General features: G+C 45.9%; 1 protein-coding gene across 1 annotated transcript in view; it reads right to left on the reverse strand.

Annotated features, from left to right (window-relative positions):
- Positions 1 to 926: 926 nt before the first annotated feature.
- PRKAR1B (protein kinase cAMP-dependent type I regulatory subunit beta) overlaps positions 927 to 16858 on the reverse strand; it is a 108553-nt gene continuing 92621 nt past the window's right edge. Inside the window, exons 9-10 of the mRNA XM_063143646.1 lie at positions 1820 to 1901; positions 927 to 1206 (exon numbers count right to left, since the gene is read on the reverse strand). Of these exons, the coding sequence (XP_062999716.1) occupies positions 1034 to 1206; positions 1820 to 1901 (255 nt within the window). The 3' untranslated portion in view covers positions 927 to 1033. The remainder of the gene's footprint in view (positions 1207 to 1819; positions 1902 to 16858) is intronic.

The following is a 16858-nucleotide window of genomic DNA, read 5'->3' on the forward strand; positions in this document are numbered from 1 at the left end:
GAATGGATTAGCAGTTTTTGAACATTGACATTGACAAGGCAAAGTTGCTTGATTTTTCTGTTGCTGATGATGGATTTGCCCAAAGAAAAGCACGTAAAGCATTTCTGAGTGTGAAGAAGTGATGTCTTATATACATCTTGAATAAAAGTGCTTGCCATTACCTTTTTAATAAATCGTTCTAGTTCATATGTATTTAGAACTGATTAAAAAAAATACTTAATGAAGAATTTGAAATGGGGCCTACATTTCCCATCTGGCCCGGGCCTATTACCAGCTTTGCCCGGCCCTGCCTGGAGACAGAAGATTACAGGGACACGCTATAGCAACCTTCAAATATCTAAAAGGCTGTCAGGTAGAAGATGGTGCAGAACCGTTCTCAGTTGCTCCAGAAGTGAGGATTAAAACAAAGAGTGGAAAATGCAGGGCAACACAGATTTTGGCTAAACATTCGGTGAAGCTTCCTAAGAATAGGAGCTGTTGAATAGACTCCATTGGGAAGTGATGGGTCCTTTTTCACTGGAGGCATTTAAGCAGAGGGTGGGTGGCCATCTGCCAAGGATGCAGTGCAGAGCCTGCATTGACTAGATGATCTCCAGGGACACCTTCCATGATTCTATAAAGGGCATTTAACAATGAATATCCAAGGTGCAAAATATCTGAAAGAACGTCGACAGGGCTGTTTTTTCAGCACAACTAAGTTAAATAAATGGGGCTTTTGGACGTTTAAAATTGTGTTATTAAAAATGTAAGGAGGCCCAGTGACAACAGCAACCTGGAATGTGATTCATGTGTAGAATAATAATAATAAAAAACCAAACAGTTCCCCAAAAGCCCCTTTCCTCTCGATCTCCGTTGTCTACCCTTTTTAATGACAGATAATGATTGGATAACTAGTGCACCCATCATGAACGTGGTGTGGGGGGACATATATCAAATGGATGTGTCTGTCGTTCACTTCGCAAAGCTATGGAACGGCACGGGTCGGATTTTAAGTGCACGAGTTTGAACGTAAAAGGCAGTGGCAGGGATCACTTTAAACAGTCAGGGAAATGAAACTGTTGTATCTCTGGATGTTCCTCTTGAGGATTTCCGAGCAAGGGCCGAGGACTCGTTCAAAGCGAGGGCGGTCCAGCTTGACGCATTTCAGGGGCCCCCGGGCCACCACAGTGGCAGCCCGAGGCCTGTTGAGCAAGAGAGCAATCTCCCCTGGAAGTGAGAAGAAAAGGACCGTTGTCACACCTCTGTAGGTTAGGCACCTAGCCTCTTGCCTCGTCCACAGTGAAGGTCTCCGACCCCTGCTTTCCTCTGGTTTCGTCTAACTTCTTCCCTCTCATCCAGCACTCTTACTCCAAGCTGTAAACCTCATCACGGTCTTCTCCCCATCACCCCTCCCTTTCATTTGAGCTGCTTTTATGGCATTGTTTACCTAGCTGAGCATTTTAATTTATCTCCAGCTTTGTTGAAGTTAAGGGCTGCTTAGTTGATCTCCACTTCTGTTTTCCACCAACCAAGGAACATCTATGGTTTGCCCACGATGGAGACAGTTTTGAGTTAAGGGATGGATTTTCTATTTGCAAAAGTGGAGGATCAACTATTTATTCTCTCCCCTGCGTTTCGGCAGAGTCCTCTGCCACCGGTGGCCCCCTAGTGACTTTCGCTCCCCCATCGATGATCTGAGCCCTCCGAAAAGCTGGAACAAGACCAACGTGGCTGCATACCTGGGCAGCGTGCCTCACGCAGCAGCACCCTATGAATGCAATAAGCCCACATTTGCTGGCCTTCCTCGATTTTTTCCGACGGAAAGGAAGCGGAAGCTTACCGAAATAATCCGATGGCCCAAGCCGACCCACTTCCACATACTCCTCCTTATCAGACCGGCGCTGAAGGACAGAAGCAGTGCCCTGGGAAAATATAGCCAGAAGGGTTCATGTTAACTTTGCATAAATACAGTACTGAAATCATACGTTTGAGGGAAGGGCCGTAACTTTGCACGCTTTGCATACCAGAGGTCCCAGTTCAATCCATGTTAACTTAAAATAAAAAGAGCTCAGGTAACAGACGACGTGCAATTCCCTTCTCCACCTGAGGCCCTGAAGAGCCACAGACAGCCAGAAGAGATAAAACAGGGGTAGAAGGGCAAAACATCCCGTTCAGAGCAACTTCATGTGTTCCAAACAGTGTTGCCTCCAGGTTTTTGAGGGGCAAGACACCCTAAATGGCCTGCCTCCCTCAGTGGGGTCTACCTTCTGAAGACATAAGTACTACAACTCCCAGCATTCCCTGGCTAGCATGCTGGGAGATGTGGGCTTTTTTTCCTGACTTTTTTTCCTGTCTAAACATGCATAGGATTGCACCTTCAGTAAATCTGCCCACCATTAATCCCTTAATGTGTTATTATTTTGTGTTATTTCTTTATTGGTGGCATTTATATCCCGCCTTTTTTTTTCCTCCAAGGAACCTGATGTGGTGTACATCATTTATTTATTTATTTATTTCATTTCATTTCATTTCTATACTGCCCAATAGCTGAAGCTCTCTGGGCGGGTCACAAAAATTAAAACCATGAAGAGCATAATAAAACAAATAATAAAACAAATAAAATAATCCTCCTCTTGTCTGGGCTGAGGGTCTGCGACTGGCCCCAAGTCGCCCAGTGGGTTTCCGTGGCCGAGTGGGGACTAGAACCCAGATTTCCTGACTCCCAGTCCAACACTCTAGCTACTATGCCACACTGGTTCTCCAGTGATGGAGAGGGAATGAAGAGGGAACTATGGATCCTTCAGTTCTGTGTAGCAACTCAAAGGGGTAAAAAAAAATTAAAAAAATAAAAGCCTATGTTCTTAGCATTGTGCAAGGGACTGTACATTATAGAGTTATAGTAATAATAGTCATAGGAAAGAATCATAGAATAGTAGAGTCGGAAGGGGCCTCTAAGGCCATTGAGTACAACCCCCTGCTCAATGCAGGTATCCACCTCAAAGCGTCCCTGACAGGTGGCTGTCCAGCCACCTCTTGAAGGCCTCTAGTTTGGGAGAGCCCACAACCTCCTTAGGCCATTGGTTCCATTGTCATACTGCTCTAACAGTCAAGACATTTTTCCTGATGTCCAGCCAGAACCTGGCTTCCTGTGACTTGAGCCCATGATTCCGTGTCCTGCACTCTGGGAGGATCGAGAAGAGATCCTGGCCCTCCTCTGTGTGACAACCTTTCAAGTATTTGAAGAGTGCTGCCCTGTCTCCCCTCCATCTTCTCTTCGCCAGGCTAACCATGCCCATTTCTTTCAGACAAGAGCAATGTACCTTATTTATCTTACATTTCCACTTGAGGTAAAGAAAGAAGTGTGAAAGGAGAATTTTAAGCCAAACCTTGCCTTAGCCAAGAAGAGATTTGCTGACTCATAAGCCTCATGCCTGGAGCATCGTGCCAGCCAAGCGAGGGGTCTATGGGTTATCATGCAGGTGCACATACATTCCGTCTGCTGGGCAGCACTGCCACACGATTAATGCCCACTGCTCTCATTGGCCAAGCATCAACAAATCCCAGGGGAGGGCCTGCTGCCATCCCACAGTGGAATCTGAACCGCTGTGCCCGATCTCCCCTGTCTGCGTGCCCCTAAGACATCTTCCCCGTCTGATCATTCTCACTTGAGCTAGAGATGCAAGAGGGTATATTCGGAAGGTTGGAGAGGCCCACATTGCCCCCATGGCCACAAGCCTTGAGTGGGCTTGAGTCACACTGGTGTCCTGGAGCTCCATTTTCCAGGCCTGTAGTGGAAACAGAGCACTGGGAGGATCAGGAGATAAGCTAGGGTGTAGCGAAGCCGGGGCTCACCGTGCTGGTGTCTCTTCATTAGCAGGGACACCAATGTCATCTGCCACCCCCACCCAGCCCTCAGGCTTTCCTGTTCTGTCTGAGCTTAGCTTCAATCGTCACAGCAGCTAAGGTGGTGAAATGGATTTTCCCAGCTACCAGGCATGGTGCCCTGTTGTAATGCAAAAGCAGGGTCAGAAAAGCATCCAATGAAGTGAAAAGAAGGGGGAAACGAATTCTCAGGATGCTGAACTTTTTTATTGTAGGTTGTAAAGCCCGACACGTCGGGCTTTACAACCTACAATAAAAAGTTCAGCATCCTGAGAATTCGTTTCTCCCTTCTTTTCACATTCCCTGTTGTAATGCAAAGTCTTCTGGGGTAGCTTGGTCTTGAAGGGTCAAGGCATGTCTAGGCCCAGTATTGGGCAAAAGGCAGGATACAAATAAATATAAATATAATAATACACAAACCCTATATCTTGGGATCGTCCCGGGATCATCCCTGTGCATCCGAATGACACACAGGGGATCCCGGGAGCAGGCAGGGATGATCCCTCCATTTGCCTGGGATAATCCTTAGGTGTAGAAAGGACCTCAATCAAGACCCACTAGCTTCACCAAAGACCTGCTGCTAGAGGAATGGAAAATGGCTAGAACTGGTTGGTTGATACAGATCAACGCAGCTGCCTGCATTTCGGGATTCTCCTCGGGGGCGTGGCTAGGGAGACTGTAACGCTGAGCTTCTGCACGTGAACATTTACCACTGCGCCACTGCCTTGCTCTTTTTTTTATGAGCCCAAAGGGCTCAGCCTAGTACCATGGAGTGATAGCTGTTTACGATTTCTCTCGGCAAAACCTCCATCACCTCCCGCCTGGAAACAGGAACGTCCACGAAACGTCTCAACCCACTGGTGGAAAAATCACATTACAGCACCTTCTCCCTTACCAACCTGCCTGACCACTGAGGCCCGATGGGAATCCACCAGGAGAAGAGCCTTCAGTGTGGTGGCCCCCTTCCTATGGAATTCTTTGCCATTCGAGGTCAAGCAGACGACAACGTTGTGTCGCTTCCGGTGCCTCCTGAAAACGTCTTCATTTCAGGAAGCTTTCTTGAGGGACCGGCCGTGGTTATACCAGAACTCGGGTTTTATGAGAACTCTGTTGTTTTTAAAATAGTAATTTTCATATCGTGTTTTTTATTCTTCTATTCTATCTTTTGTTTACTGCTCCAAAAGCTTTTGGATGTGGAGTGGTATATAAACATAGTAAATAAATAAATAAATCAAGAGGAAGAGGAAATGCCGTAACTCTGTGGCAGAGGGGGTGCATTGCATGTACAAGGTTGGAGCTTTGCTCCCCGAAACCTCCGGGGGAGCGGGTGTTGGGAACGACGTTTTCCGCCCAAGAAGCCCAGGTCAGGATAGGCACTACTGGCCTAGGCAGATCTACGTAATGGCTCAGCGTGCGGCATCATCATGCATCCCAGTTAAAACGCCCCTCCCACATCCTCAATGTCGTGTTTCTCAGAAAACTCCTGCTTTCAATAGGAGGCAAATGACGAGGCTTGCTAAGTAATCTACAAAGCTTTTATTAAGCAACAAACGTCTCTTCTACCTGAAGAGACTCTAACCTCTTGGAAACGTCCCCCTAGGCAAAACTATGCAAACTAAGCAAGACAATTGTCAGCTCAAGAAGAATAGGAAGCCACTTCCCAAACGCCCGTTACTTCAGAGAGCGTGGTGCAGGTTCTGGCATAATCCAGCTGACTTCCTTCCGCCTGGTGCATTTGAGCTTCTGGTGGACTCGAGCATCAGCTAGCTTGTCGGGATGCTCACCCCCGGAAGAAACCTCACTTCCTACTGAGTGTGTAGGATTTGGCCTTGAGGAGATAAGCTCTAGAGAGGGCTGACTCCCAGCTGGGGAATCGCCCGTGAGAGCTTCCTCCCCCACTGGTACAGGCTGGCTGGTGTCTGACGCTGCATCTTCTAGTTCTGAATCTGATTCTGATTGATTACCTGAGACATCTTCTCCCAAAACAGGGGCAGTAGAGTTAGACATGACACTCAAGGATTAGCCAACGTCCCGTTACTCAACTGAAGAATGTGTCCAAACTATCTCCTTCTCTTCTCCATGCCTTTCCCAAAGTTTTGTTGTGGGTGAAAGAAGGGGGAGGGAGGAGAGCGTTGAATACTCCCATCGTGCAAGAAAAAGAAGGTTGAGGGAAGGAAATCTCAGCTTTCTATCCTGTCTGGGCTCAGAATTACGTGCCACCTTCCACAAATGCCACCACTTACAACGGGATGGTTGGGTTCCCCCCCCCCCCGATCCGATATAAGACTTCAATAACAACAGGGGGTTTGAGAGCTTTTTCTTCCACCGCTCTGTGCTGCCTTCTGGATCCAAGAAACACTGCGTGATATCAGCTGCGGAAGGGCAGAGATGGCCAGCCTCCACAATACCTTTTTTAAAAAATAAAAAATAAAATACACAGCTTAGCAGGAGGAAGCAATTCCTATTCCAAAGACATATTTTTTCCATTCTTGGTGTGTGTGTGTGTGTGTGTGTGTGTTTGTGTTGTGTGTATGTTTTTAACAGTCACATTTTCTGCCTCTACATAGTGAGAATTAGGTCCATCATGGACCAGAAAGAAAGCCGCTGATATCCAGACAACAGGAAGCAGATGCGAGAACAGATTACACCGTTTTGCCTCTCGCTGCAAGAGCCCTGCGCTTGGCTACTGCTTCCTGGAGCGCGGTCGGTGGGTGACCCTGCTGGAAATACGGGCACGAAAGGAAAGGATGCTCCTAATTAATCATCAAGAACAGCTTCGTTTTACATTTCGAATCAATCCTGTAGAATCTTCCATCTCCACGAATCCACATTATTCCGTCCGCTGGAGGATGCAAGGTCCACTTGTAGAAACATTGATAACATCCCCAACTGTGCACTGTTGCCATTCAGTGATACACAAACATTGACATTTCCAGACCCTTACTACTTCCCCTGGCCTTATTTTAATGGAGCTAAACAGTTCACAAATCTTTTATAAAGATTAGCGTGCTTATATTCAGGAAACTAGGGCACCCACGACCACCATAGGTTCTTCCAGGGTTGTCAGGCTTGTTTCAAAATCAGTAGGACCCCTTAGTTTAGGAAATAATCAGCCAATGCACTTCAACACACCTTAGTGTTGTTCAATTAACTCTGACGTAGCTAAATCGAAGACTCATCTTCAAAGGTAGGATAACCAGATGCAGAAAACAATGCATAGGGAACAGCCATTTGTCTTCTTACCCTGGTCCTGCTAGGATTCCCAGGAACAAATGGAAGGCCATGGTGGAAAACAGAACGCTGGATTGCAAAGCAGTTATTATGTTCAATTGACCAAGGAGCCTCAAAGGCCCCTGCCCATCTGATGGACCTTCTACCAGCCATTTTACAATCTTAGAAATGCATATGCCAGCCAGGAGTGCAAGATCTCATGGCCTTCAAGTGTCGCTCAGTTAAAGCTTCCTCGGGCATCCAGCAAGATTTGCAGCCTCATCTTGACATTTTATGAGCTCCAGCATCTCAAGATCACCCGGCGAGTTTGAGAAGGACGTTTGACCTCGGGGCAGATCAGCTGAGCGGAGGGGCTGGCCCTCCAGGCTAATAAATGTTGGGGGGTTGAAATGATAAATTGTGAGTGGTCTCGGGGCTTCTGAAAAAGCACTGGAGGGCCTCCCTTCTCCCAGGAACTGATATCGTTTCACCTCTCCTCCTCCTCCTCCCCTCCGCTGAGTAAATATGAGCATCGTGTTGCAAGAACAACAGGAGCCATTGACCTAAAGGCAGCTTGCCTTGGCCACCAACCCAGTATCTTTCCTCTCCTCCTGCTTTGCCCCATGCACCTGTCTCCCTCCCCGTGTCCCGGCAAACCAGCTGGGTTTGCAGAAGCGCAGCGCGTCGCTTAATGGCTTTCAGATGCCTGCAAAACATTTACAGCTTCTTGATGGTGCCGTCATTTGGGATATTCGAAATGAATTAAAATTTACAACCCGTGAACTCGCATCCCTTCTGAAGTAATGAGGTGGGGGGGGGCGTTCTTTAAAGCGATAAATAGATGTTTTATTTTGAAATGGTGGAACACATCCAAAATGCTGTAAAGTCCTGATTGCAAAGCCTGGCTCACGAGGCTAGAGTCTGACCCTGCATGGCATTAATCGGTGAACCATCCGTCTATCAGTGGAACTTGTCCTCATGGCTCCCATATGGTTCGGTCTTCCCCAGTTTCCTGTCTGAAGGCTACCAGTTAGTTTCTGGGCGAAGTATAAAGTGTTGGTTATTACTTTTAATGGTTTGGGTCCAGGTTACATGGTTTGGGTCCAGGTTACCTGCGGGATCGCCTTCTCCCATACAATTCTCCCCACACACTCAGGTCCTCTGGGAAGGGTCTACTCTAGTCAGTCACAACTAGGCTGACAACTGTTACCCAGAGGACCTTTTCTCCTGCCGCCCCCAGACTGTGGAATGGCCTGCCAGAAGAGATTCGTCAGCTTAATACTCTCTCTCATAGAATCATAGAATAGTAGAGCTGGAAGGGGCCCATAAGGCCATTGAGTCCAGCCCCCTGCTCAATGTAGGAATCCACCCTAAAGCATCCCTGACAGAAGGTTGTCCAGCTGCCTCTTGAATGCCTCTAGGGTGGGAGAGCCCACCACTTCCCTTGGTAACTGGTTTCATTGTCTTACCGCTCTAACAGTCAGGACGTTTTTCCTGATGTCCAGCCATAATCTGGCTTCCTGTAACTTGAGCCCATGATTCCGTGTCCTGCACTCTGGGAGGATCGAGAAGAGATCCTTGCTCTCCTCTGTGTGACAACCTTTTAAGTATTTGAAGAGTGCTGTCCTGTCTCCCCTCCATCTTCTCTTCCCCAGGCTAGACATGCCCCTGGCATGTACAAAAAACTCCTCCTCCCTCCCAATCCCCTTTCCTTTTTTGTCATGTCTTTTAGATTGTAAGCCTGTGGGCAGGGACTGTCAAGCAATACTTTTGTAAGCCGCCATGAGAGCCTTTTTTGGCTGAATGGCGGCATAAAAATGCTTAAATAAATAAATCTTCTCTTCTCCATGATCTTCTCCGTGTCTTGCTTACAGTTCTCTGGTCACAGCTGGTTGACCGCTGTGTGCAGAGTGATGGACCCTTGGTCTGATCCAGCAGGGCTCTTCTGAAGTTCTGATGTTCAATTAGAGTGGCATCGTGCCTTTCTGTGCAGATTCTTCTACTGGCTCTCTTAATGTTTCACCTTATCCAGTTTCCTTCCAATGACCAGCAATGAATGTCCTCAACCATCAAAGAAACCTCTGAATGGAAGAGTCATCACTTCTGAAGTTAAGAGGCCCGTGCAGAGCACTTACTGATTACTGACAAGTACTGTGAGCGTATTGTTTCAGGGAGGGAGCAGGCAAAAGGGCACGGGGCCAAGGAAAGCAGCGGCGAGATTATAGTTTGGATCCAATAGTTCTCCTCTGATTCAAACTATTGCTAAGAAGCAGTGCAACGCTGCAAAAGATGGCAGCCACATCAAACACTCCGGTGATTGTGCAATTCCAACTAATGTGCCTTCAAGTGTGGAGGCTTCAGATGGGGTTTTTATTGTGCAATCGGCCTGCCTCATTCGTGGAATTTTACAGAGGGGTGCCCATACAACCATGTCTTCCATTTGTAACCCTCCCGCGTTCTCCGAGAAAACCGGAAGAAGAAAAGTTAAGGGGAGAAACACAGGATAGCAGTGCAATGATCGGAAGCCCTCCGCCCGGAAACGCGCTAAGTCCATAGCCTAGAGATGCTACGATTAAGAACAGAAGTGTCAAGTATTAGGGGTCCCATTCCGGTTGATTGTTTCCCCCTTCTAAAAAATTGAACTGCCTCTTCTCAGCTTAGTTACTGGCAGGCAGTGCTTTAAGCTCGATGCACCTCCTGCTTTTGCTGCCTGCTGTTCTGAGAAGCATTATATGTATTTTTTGATGGAGATAGAAAGATGCCATCCAGACAAGTCTCTTTGCATTTCCTGGTGGGCATCTGTGGCGATACCACCTTTCTGTCCCTTAGGTATGTCTGGAAGTTTGTTTATCTAGTGAGTGCAGAATGTTTGACTGAGGCCATAGCTAGACCTAAGGTTTATCCCTGGATCGTCCAGGGGTCAAACCTGTTCATCTAGGTGACACACAGGGGATCCAGTGCTCAGGCAGGGGCGAACCCTGGATGATCCCAGGATAAACCTGAGGTCTAGCTGTGGCCTGAGCGTGTGTGGCTGATGATGCTGTGAGAGAGGGGGGAAGAGTATAAATGGGTTAGCTGAGGAGATTGTTGTAGTTGGAGTTTTGAGTGGGTTTTGAGTGAGTTAAGAGAGTTAGGGTTTGTTTAGTCAGGAGAGTGTCCAGTGGTGTGGAGAGTGAATGGAGATAAGATTACTGAATCTATTAGAACTAGTAGATTAAGCAGGTTAACTGGCATTAAAAGTAACTAAGATCTGTTAATCAAAAATAAACATTTTATTTTGTTTTGTTACCTCAAACCACGTGTCTGCTTGGCTTTATCACCTGCTCTACAGTTACTATCATAAACACTATATATATATATATATATATATATATATATATATATATATATTAATTATATATTTCAGCTTATTTCATACACAGCAGAACCTTTCCAGATTCTAGCCTTTACCCACTCATGTGAGGAAAAGGTTGTGTTTTACCCTACACTCAGGTTGTTCAAGTGTTAGTGCTTAGCTTGAGAAGGGTGTGCTAGGCCAGGCCTTCTGTATAAGGTCAGTGCCATCGCAGCATCTTTGGCCCCTAAGTCCTGATGCAAATGTTTGCCATCTTGGACACGTAACCCGGTTCAACCAGCATGGCTGAGAAATCTGTAAACCAATTAACCTAGGGTGACCCTATGAAAAGGAAAACAGGTGTCCTGTATCTTTAATAGTGGTATTGAAAAGGAAATTTCAGCAGGTGTCATTTGTATATATGGGGAACCTGGTGAAATTCCCTCTTCATCATAACAGTTAAAGCTGCAGGTGCCCTGCCCTCTTTTCAATCTGGTCACTCTAGTATAGCTCCTACACCAAGAAAGGACATGGAGAGATAGAGAGAGAGAGAGAGACCTACCCAAGGCAAACCGTGTAGGTTCACTGTTTGCAAGTAGGCGGGGGGAGGTTTGGAACTGGGTTTCTCACATCTACACACACTATTCTAAACTCAGCACCACACTAGATCTCACCAAGGCAACCACAGTTCCTCTTCCTCCCCAAAAAATTCTGTGCAGCAAATGCCATATGTACATTAAGCCTGTTTGCATGTTATTTCCCTAATATTTATTCTTCTTTTATTAGCCATGTGGATTAGTAAGATTGGTATCGGGGAGAAGGGAAGAGGGGACGGACAGAAGGAAAGGTATTGGTACAGTGAAACAGCTACAGTAGCTCAAATCCCTTCTGAAAGTAACTCTGTTGTTGTTTTCTAATTCAGAATTTATATCATAAGAACACAAGAAGTGTCCTGCTGGATCAGACGGGGTGTCCACTCTGTTCACACAGGGGCCAACCAGCTGTGCAACAGCACCCTCCCACCCATGTTCCCCAGCAACTGGTGCACACAGGCTTACTGCCTCTGATATTGGAGGTAACCCATAGCCATCAGGACTACTAGCCATTGATAGCCTTCTCCTCCTCCAGGAATTTATCCAACCCCCTTTTAAAGCCATCCAAATTGGTGGCCATCGCTACATCTTGTGGTAGTGAATTCCATAATTTAACTTCCATTAAATACTGATTAAAAAAACACACACGTCATCTAACAAAGAAATAATTTTAGGAAAAGGTTTTTAAAAAGGAATAGTTATTATAAGAATCTATTTAAATTGATAAACACTGAATTAATAATAAATCAAAAGCATGAGTCATGTCAATTGTATGATTTTATCTGTATGCCATCCTGAGATCTCAGTGATACAGGATGGGATACAAACGTTTAAATGAATAAATTGATGATCCCCCCCCCCATTATCAATACATGTTGTCCAATTCTGAATAAAGTAATTGTACTTTTGCCTCCTTTCTCTTGTACAGACATAATAAGCATGTTTTATCATTACCGCATCTCCACACGACTTATTGCCCCATTCAGATAAATGGGGGAGATATTGAGGAACTAGCTATTTAATGACATTCTTCCAAGCTACCATCACTCTGTGTAGTGATGTCAGGAAGTGCCATGGCTCAGCGGTACAGCACATGCTTTGCAAATGGAAGGTCACGGGTTCAATCCCCTGCATCTCCAGATAGGGATGGAAGAAACCCTGCCTGACACCTTGGAAAGCCACTACCAGTCAGTGTCAACAATACTAGGCTAGACAGACCAAGGATTTGAGTCAGTCAAAGGCAGCTTCCTCGGTCCCTAAGTTGCCCTAAGACCAGGCTGGCTCCAGGTTTGGAAGGTCTTTGGACAAGACACCCAGAATGGATCCTGCCACAACACAAGCTCTGAACAACAGACCCGGCCGCGGCTACTCCCTGCTCAAGCCAAGCACCACCGCTTGATACGCCTGAGGCAAGGGATAAAAACCACCTTCCTCCAAACTATGTGGAGGAAGGGGTTTAAATGGAGAAGGATTTCAAGATATAAAATAAAACACTGTGAGTTATATGTGCTGAGGGGAATTATTGACAGAGTGGGTGTTAAATGAGTAAACTTCAGATGTTAAATGCCAAACAGACACGTGGGATTTTTGTGATAGTTAAAACAAAATGATTAAAATTTATTTTTAAAAGTTCACAAGCTTTGTTTCCAATAAAACATTTAAAAACCTTTTTGAAACCTTTCATCCAATCCTTTCACTCATTCACATACATGCTTTCCTTTCCCTCACACAATCACTCTTGAACTTTCTTTATTATCTGTATTGATTAATATACATCAACTACGTGCACACCACACTCCAAAGACTCCACTCTCTACGCTGACCCTCAAATTTCCCAGAACTTAAGTACTCTAAACACAGAGAGCACTAAAGACTCTAAGAGGACCTAAAAAGTCCCCTCCAATCCCCTCAGTCATTATATATCACTCCTTCCCCTCCTAAGACATTCTAACTCCGCCCCCTCAGGCCAACATTCTAAACTCACCACAGACTTACAAACTGCAAACATACATTTGGGAACTGACTTGTGCGGTGTAATGCTACAGATCCCTCCTCCGGTAAGCCTACATTCTCACCACCATAATCCTATACACGTTAATTCCCACTTTGTTCCCACTGTCAGTTGGTTCAGCTACCAGCCTGAACATATTTATTTACTTATTAAATTGATTCAAGTAAGTCATTTAGTCACTCACGGGGCAATGCACAAGAAAATAGAGCAACCGTAACAACTAGGCAGAGTACATTGTGATGCAGTCAGATCCAGGTTTTGGGGGCACTTGGACAAGACACCCTCAAGGGCACCCTCCTTCAGTGAGTCTTCATTCTCATCACCATGGTCACCAGCAGCTCTGGTTCCTCATTCACTTTCACATCATGGCTGCCACTTGGTTGCTTGACAGAGAGCCAGAAAGCAAGTAGTAAGCGGCGTCTGCTGCAAGGAGCAAGGAGGGCATAGCGTCTCTGGCTTCTCCTCACCACCACCTCCGTTGTCTGTGCCAGAGTGAGCGGCAGGTGAACCAGCAGGTTGCCAGGGTGAAGAGGAGGAGCAAGTCCCAAGGGCACTTGTCAGTAGGCCCCAGCTGTGGGCCCTCAGCAGGTGCCCAAGGATACCTACCTATCGTTCTGTCGCTACCTAAGAGTAGCATAGATATTTATTATTATTATTATTAATAATAATAATAATAATAATAATTTATTTATTTCATTTATATCCCACCTTTTTTCCTCCAAGGAACCCAAGGTGGCGTACATAATCCTCCTCCTCTCCATGTTATCCTCACAACAACAACCCTGTGAGGCAGAGAGGCTGTGACTGGCCCAAAGTCACCCAGGGGGTTTCCATGGCCGAGTGGGGACTCGAACCCGGATCTCCCAATTCCCAGTCCAACACCTTAGCCACTACACCACACTGCTCCAGATATCCATATTGGACAAACCTGCCCATTGTGATGCGGTTATAACAGCTACATTTCTTTCTCCATGACAGCCCTGCTGTTGAATTTTGGCTCTCCAAAGGAGCTACTGAAGATTTTACGAGTGTGCTCCGGAATAGTGTACAACACACACTCATACACACACCCTCCAACAACGCAGCGACCACTAAACATGAGCCAAACCAACACTCAATCCAAGTCACGTTGCAGTCAATGGAAATTCTTGCTGGCTTCTGCAGCAGTTGGAGAGAACCCTATAAGAGCAAAATACATTTTACAGCACAGATGACTTAGGAGATTTATTTATTTTCATCCTCTTTGGTCATGTGCTTGATAATTTACCAGAAACGGACTGACCGACACCCTGCCTCGTGGTCATTATTAGCTTGAATTCAAGTGGTTACTGAAGCTATAACTGCTAAAATTACAAGTTTGGAAACACCGTCGGCCTAACGACTCCAGGAGACGCACCGAGATTCAACCCAACCTCAAGGTGATGTCTTTAAAACCCAGAAAAACAACCCTAAGACAGGACACCTGCTTTTAATTTAAACTCTACACCAGCGCAATTCCAAGCCATTTCTGTTCAATTTCACTGGAGTTTGCCTGCATGCCTCTTGCGGCTTTTTGCCTGTTAGAATGATTACCCCCTTTGAATTGGGGTTGCCTAGACAGGCCTCAGATTTGCATTTCAAAAGCAAACACTCTCTTGGAGCCCTGTCCGCTAACTGACTCGCTTTTCTCGGCCGGTGAAGATTAATTGGACAATAATGTGATGAAAGACACATTTCTCAATCTGCAGAGACACCAGCTTCCAAGCAACAGGAAGAGCTAGTGACTTCTTAACAAAAAGTGTACATTATTTTGTGCTGGGACACCACATGCCGCTCTGTGACTAATGAGCCAGGGCAGGGGAACGGCCAAGGCCCTCTGAAGCCTAGTGGTGTCCACGAGATGTGTGCGAATCCCACAGAAATCATTGTGAATGTACGGAAAGGCAGAGACAAAACGAACCCTCCCCGTTCTAAATGGTTGAACTGCCTCTCCTAAGGATTAGTTAATGGCTGTAAGAGCTTTAACATCTAAGGTCCTCCTCTGGGTGGACCGAGTTTCTCCGAGGGAAACTCTGAGGTTGGCAACAAGGCAGAGGGCCTTCTCAGTGGTGGCCCCCCAATTATGGAATGATCTCCCAAACGAGGCCAGCCTGGCGCCAACATTGTTGTCTTTTCAGTGCCAGGTCAAGACTTTTCTCTTCTCCCAGGCATTTAACAGCATATGTTGAGTTTTTAATTGACCCCAGATCTATCTTCAGGCCTAGCTGAGAGTTTAAAGTTGTTTTTAAATGTATATTGTCTTTGTATGCCATCTGCTTTATGCTTTTATGCTTTTAGGCCTACCCAGTGAAATTTTAGAATGTTTTTTAGAATGTTTTTAGGATGTTTTAAGGATGTTTTAATCATGTATGCTATGTTTTTAATCAGTTTTTAATGTGTTTTATATTCATTGTTGTTCCCCGCCTCAATCCAAGTGGAGAGGTGGGTAAGAAATAAATTATTATATTATTATTATTACATTTTGTCTAGCGGTTTTTAATGTTCCACGTTTTAAACTTTGTAAACCGCCCAGAGAGCTTCGGCTATGGGGCGGTATAGAAATGTAATAAATAAATAAATGTAAAAGAAGGTGATCTAATGGAAGAGAACCCTAAAATTCTAGCCAATGCTATATTCCACATCACAGTATCAAGAGTTCATCGTGCTTTCCCCATCTAGGCATTTTTAAAGCCACTGCTGTTATACCCCCTGTTTCAACTCCATGTTCCTCCCCAAAGGAGGCTTATTCATGTCGCATTGAATGGGAATCCCTTGGGACATGACCCCAAACCTTACTCGTGATTGTATAATGACCATGGGCCATGGCTTCAGCCTACAATGGGTCTTGAACTAGTAGCATAAAGGGTGTTGAGAAAAGCTACCTTTCTCAACCTGAGATGTGTTGGGCCATATTTCCCTGAGGTAGCACATCTGGAGAGCACTAGATCCAGAAATGTTCCTGTAAAGGCTTCGGCCTGACAGCCTCCATCCATCCCTTGACCAATCAGGGGAACTACAGCGAGATCAGCCACATCGGCCAAGGAAGCCTCCTTGCACCAATTGGCCAAAGCAAGTCAGCTGACTCTCCCTTTGTTTATTCATTCAGTCGTTTCCGACTCTTCGTGACTTCATGGACCAGCCCACGCCAGAGCTGTCTGTCGGCCGTCGCCACCCCTAGCTCCCCCAAGGTCAAGTCTGTCACCTCCAGAATATCATCCATCCATCTTGCCTTTGGTCACCCCCTCTTCCTTTTGCCTTCCACTTTCCCTAGCATCAGCCTCTTCTCCAGGGTATCCTGTCTTCTCATTATGTGGCCAAAGTACTTCAGTTTTGCCTTTAATACCATTCCCTCAAGTGAGCAGTCTGGCTTTATTTCCTGGGGTATGGACTCTTCTGGGTCAGACTGGCTTGCCAGCCTTCCTCTCTCATAGTACTAGAACCCAATGGGGTCATCCCATGAAGCTGATCGGTAGGAGATTCAGGACATATGAAAGGAAGGACTTCTTCGCAGAATTAAACTATGGAATTCGCTACACAAGACATAGTGATGGCCACCAATTTGGATCACTTTAAATGGAAACTGGAGAAATTCCTGGAGAAGAATCAAAGACTACTGATCCTGATGGCTCTAAGCTACCTTCAGTATCAGAGACAATAAGCCTACATACACCAGTTTCTAGGGAACTTGGGAAGGAGGGTACTGTTGCACTCATGTCCTGCTTGTGGGTTTCCCATGGGTAGCTGGTTGGCCACTCTGTGAATGCTGAACAAGATGGACCCTTGGTCTGATCCAGCAGGGCTCTTCTTATGTTCTTCTGACACAACAAGTAG

This window comes from Elgaria multicarinata, chromosome 17, assembly GCF_023053635.1.
Source record: "Elgaria multicarinata webbii isolate HBS135686 ecotype San Diego chromosome 17, rElgMul1.1.pri, whole genome shotgun sequence".
Lineage (NCBI taxonomy): Eukaryota > Metazoa > Chordata > Lepidosauria > Squamata > Anguidae > Elgaria > Elgaria multicarinata.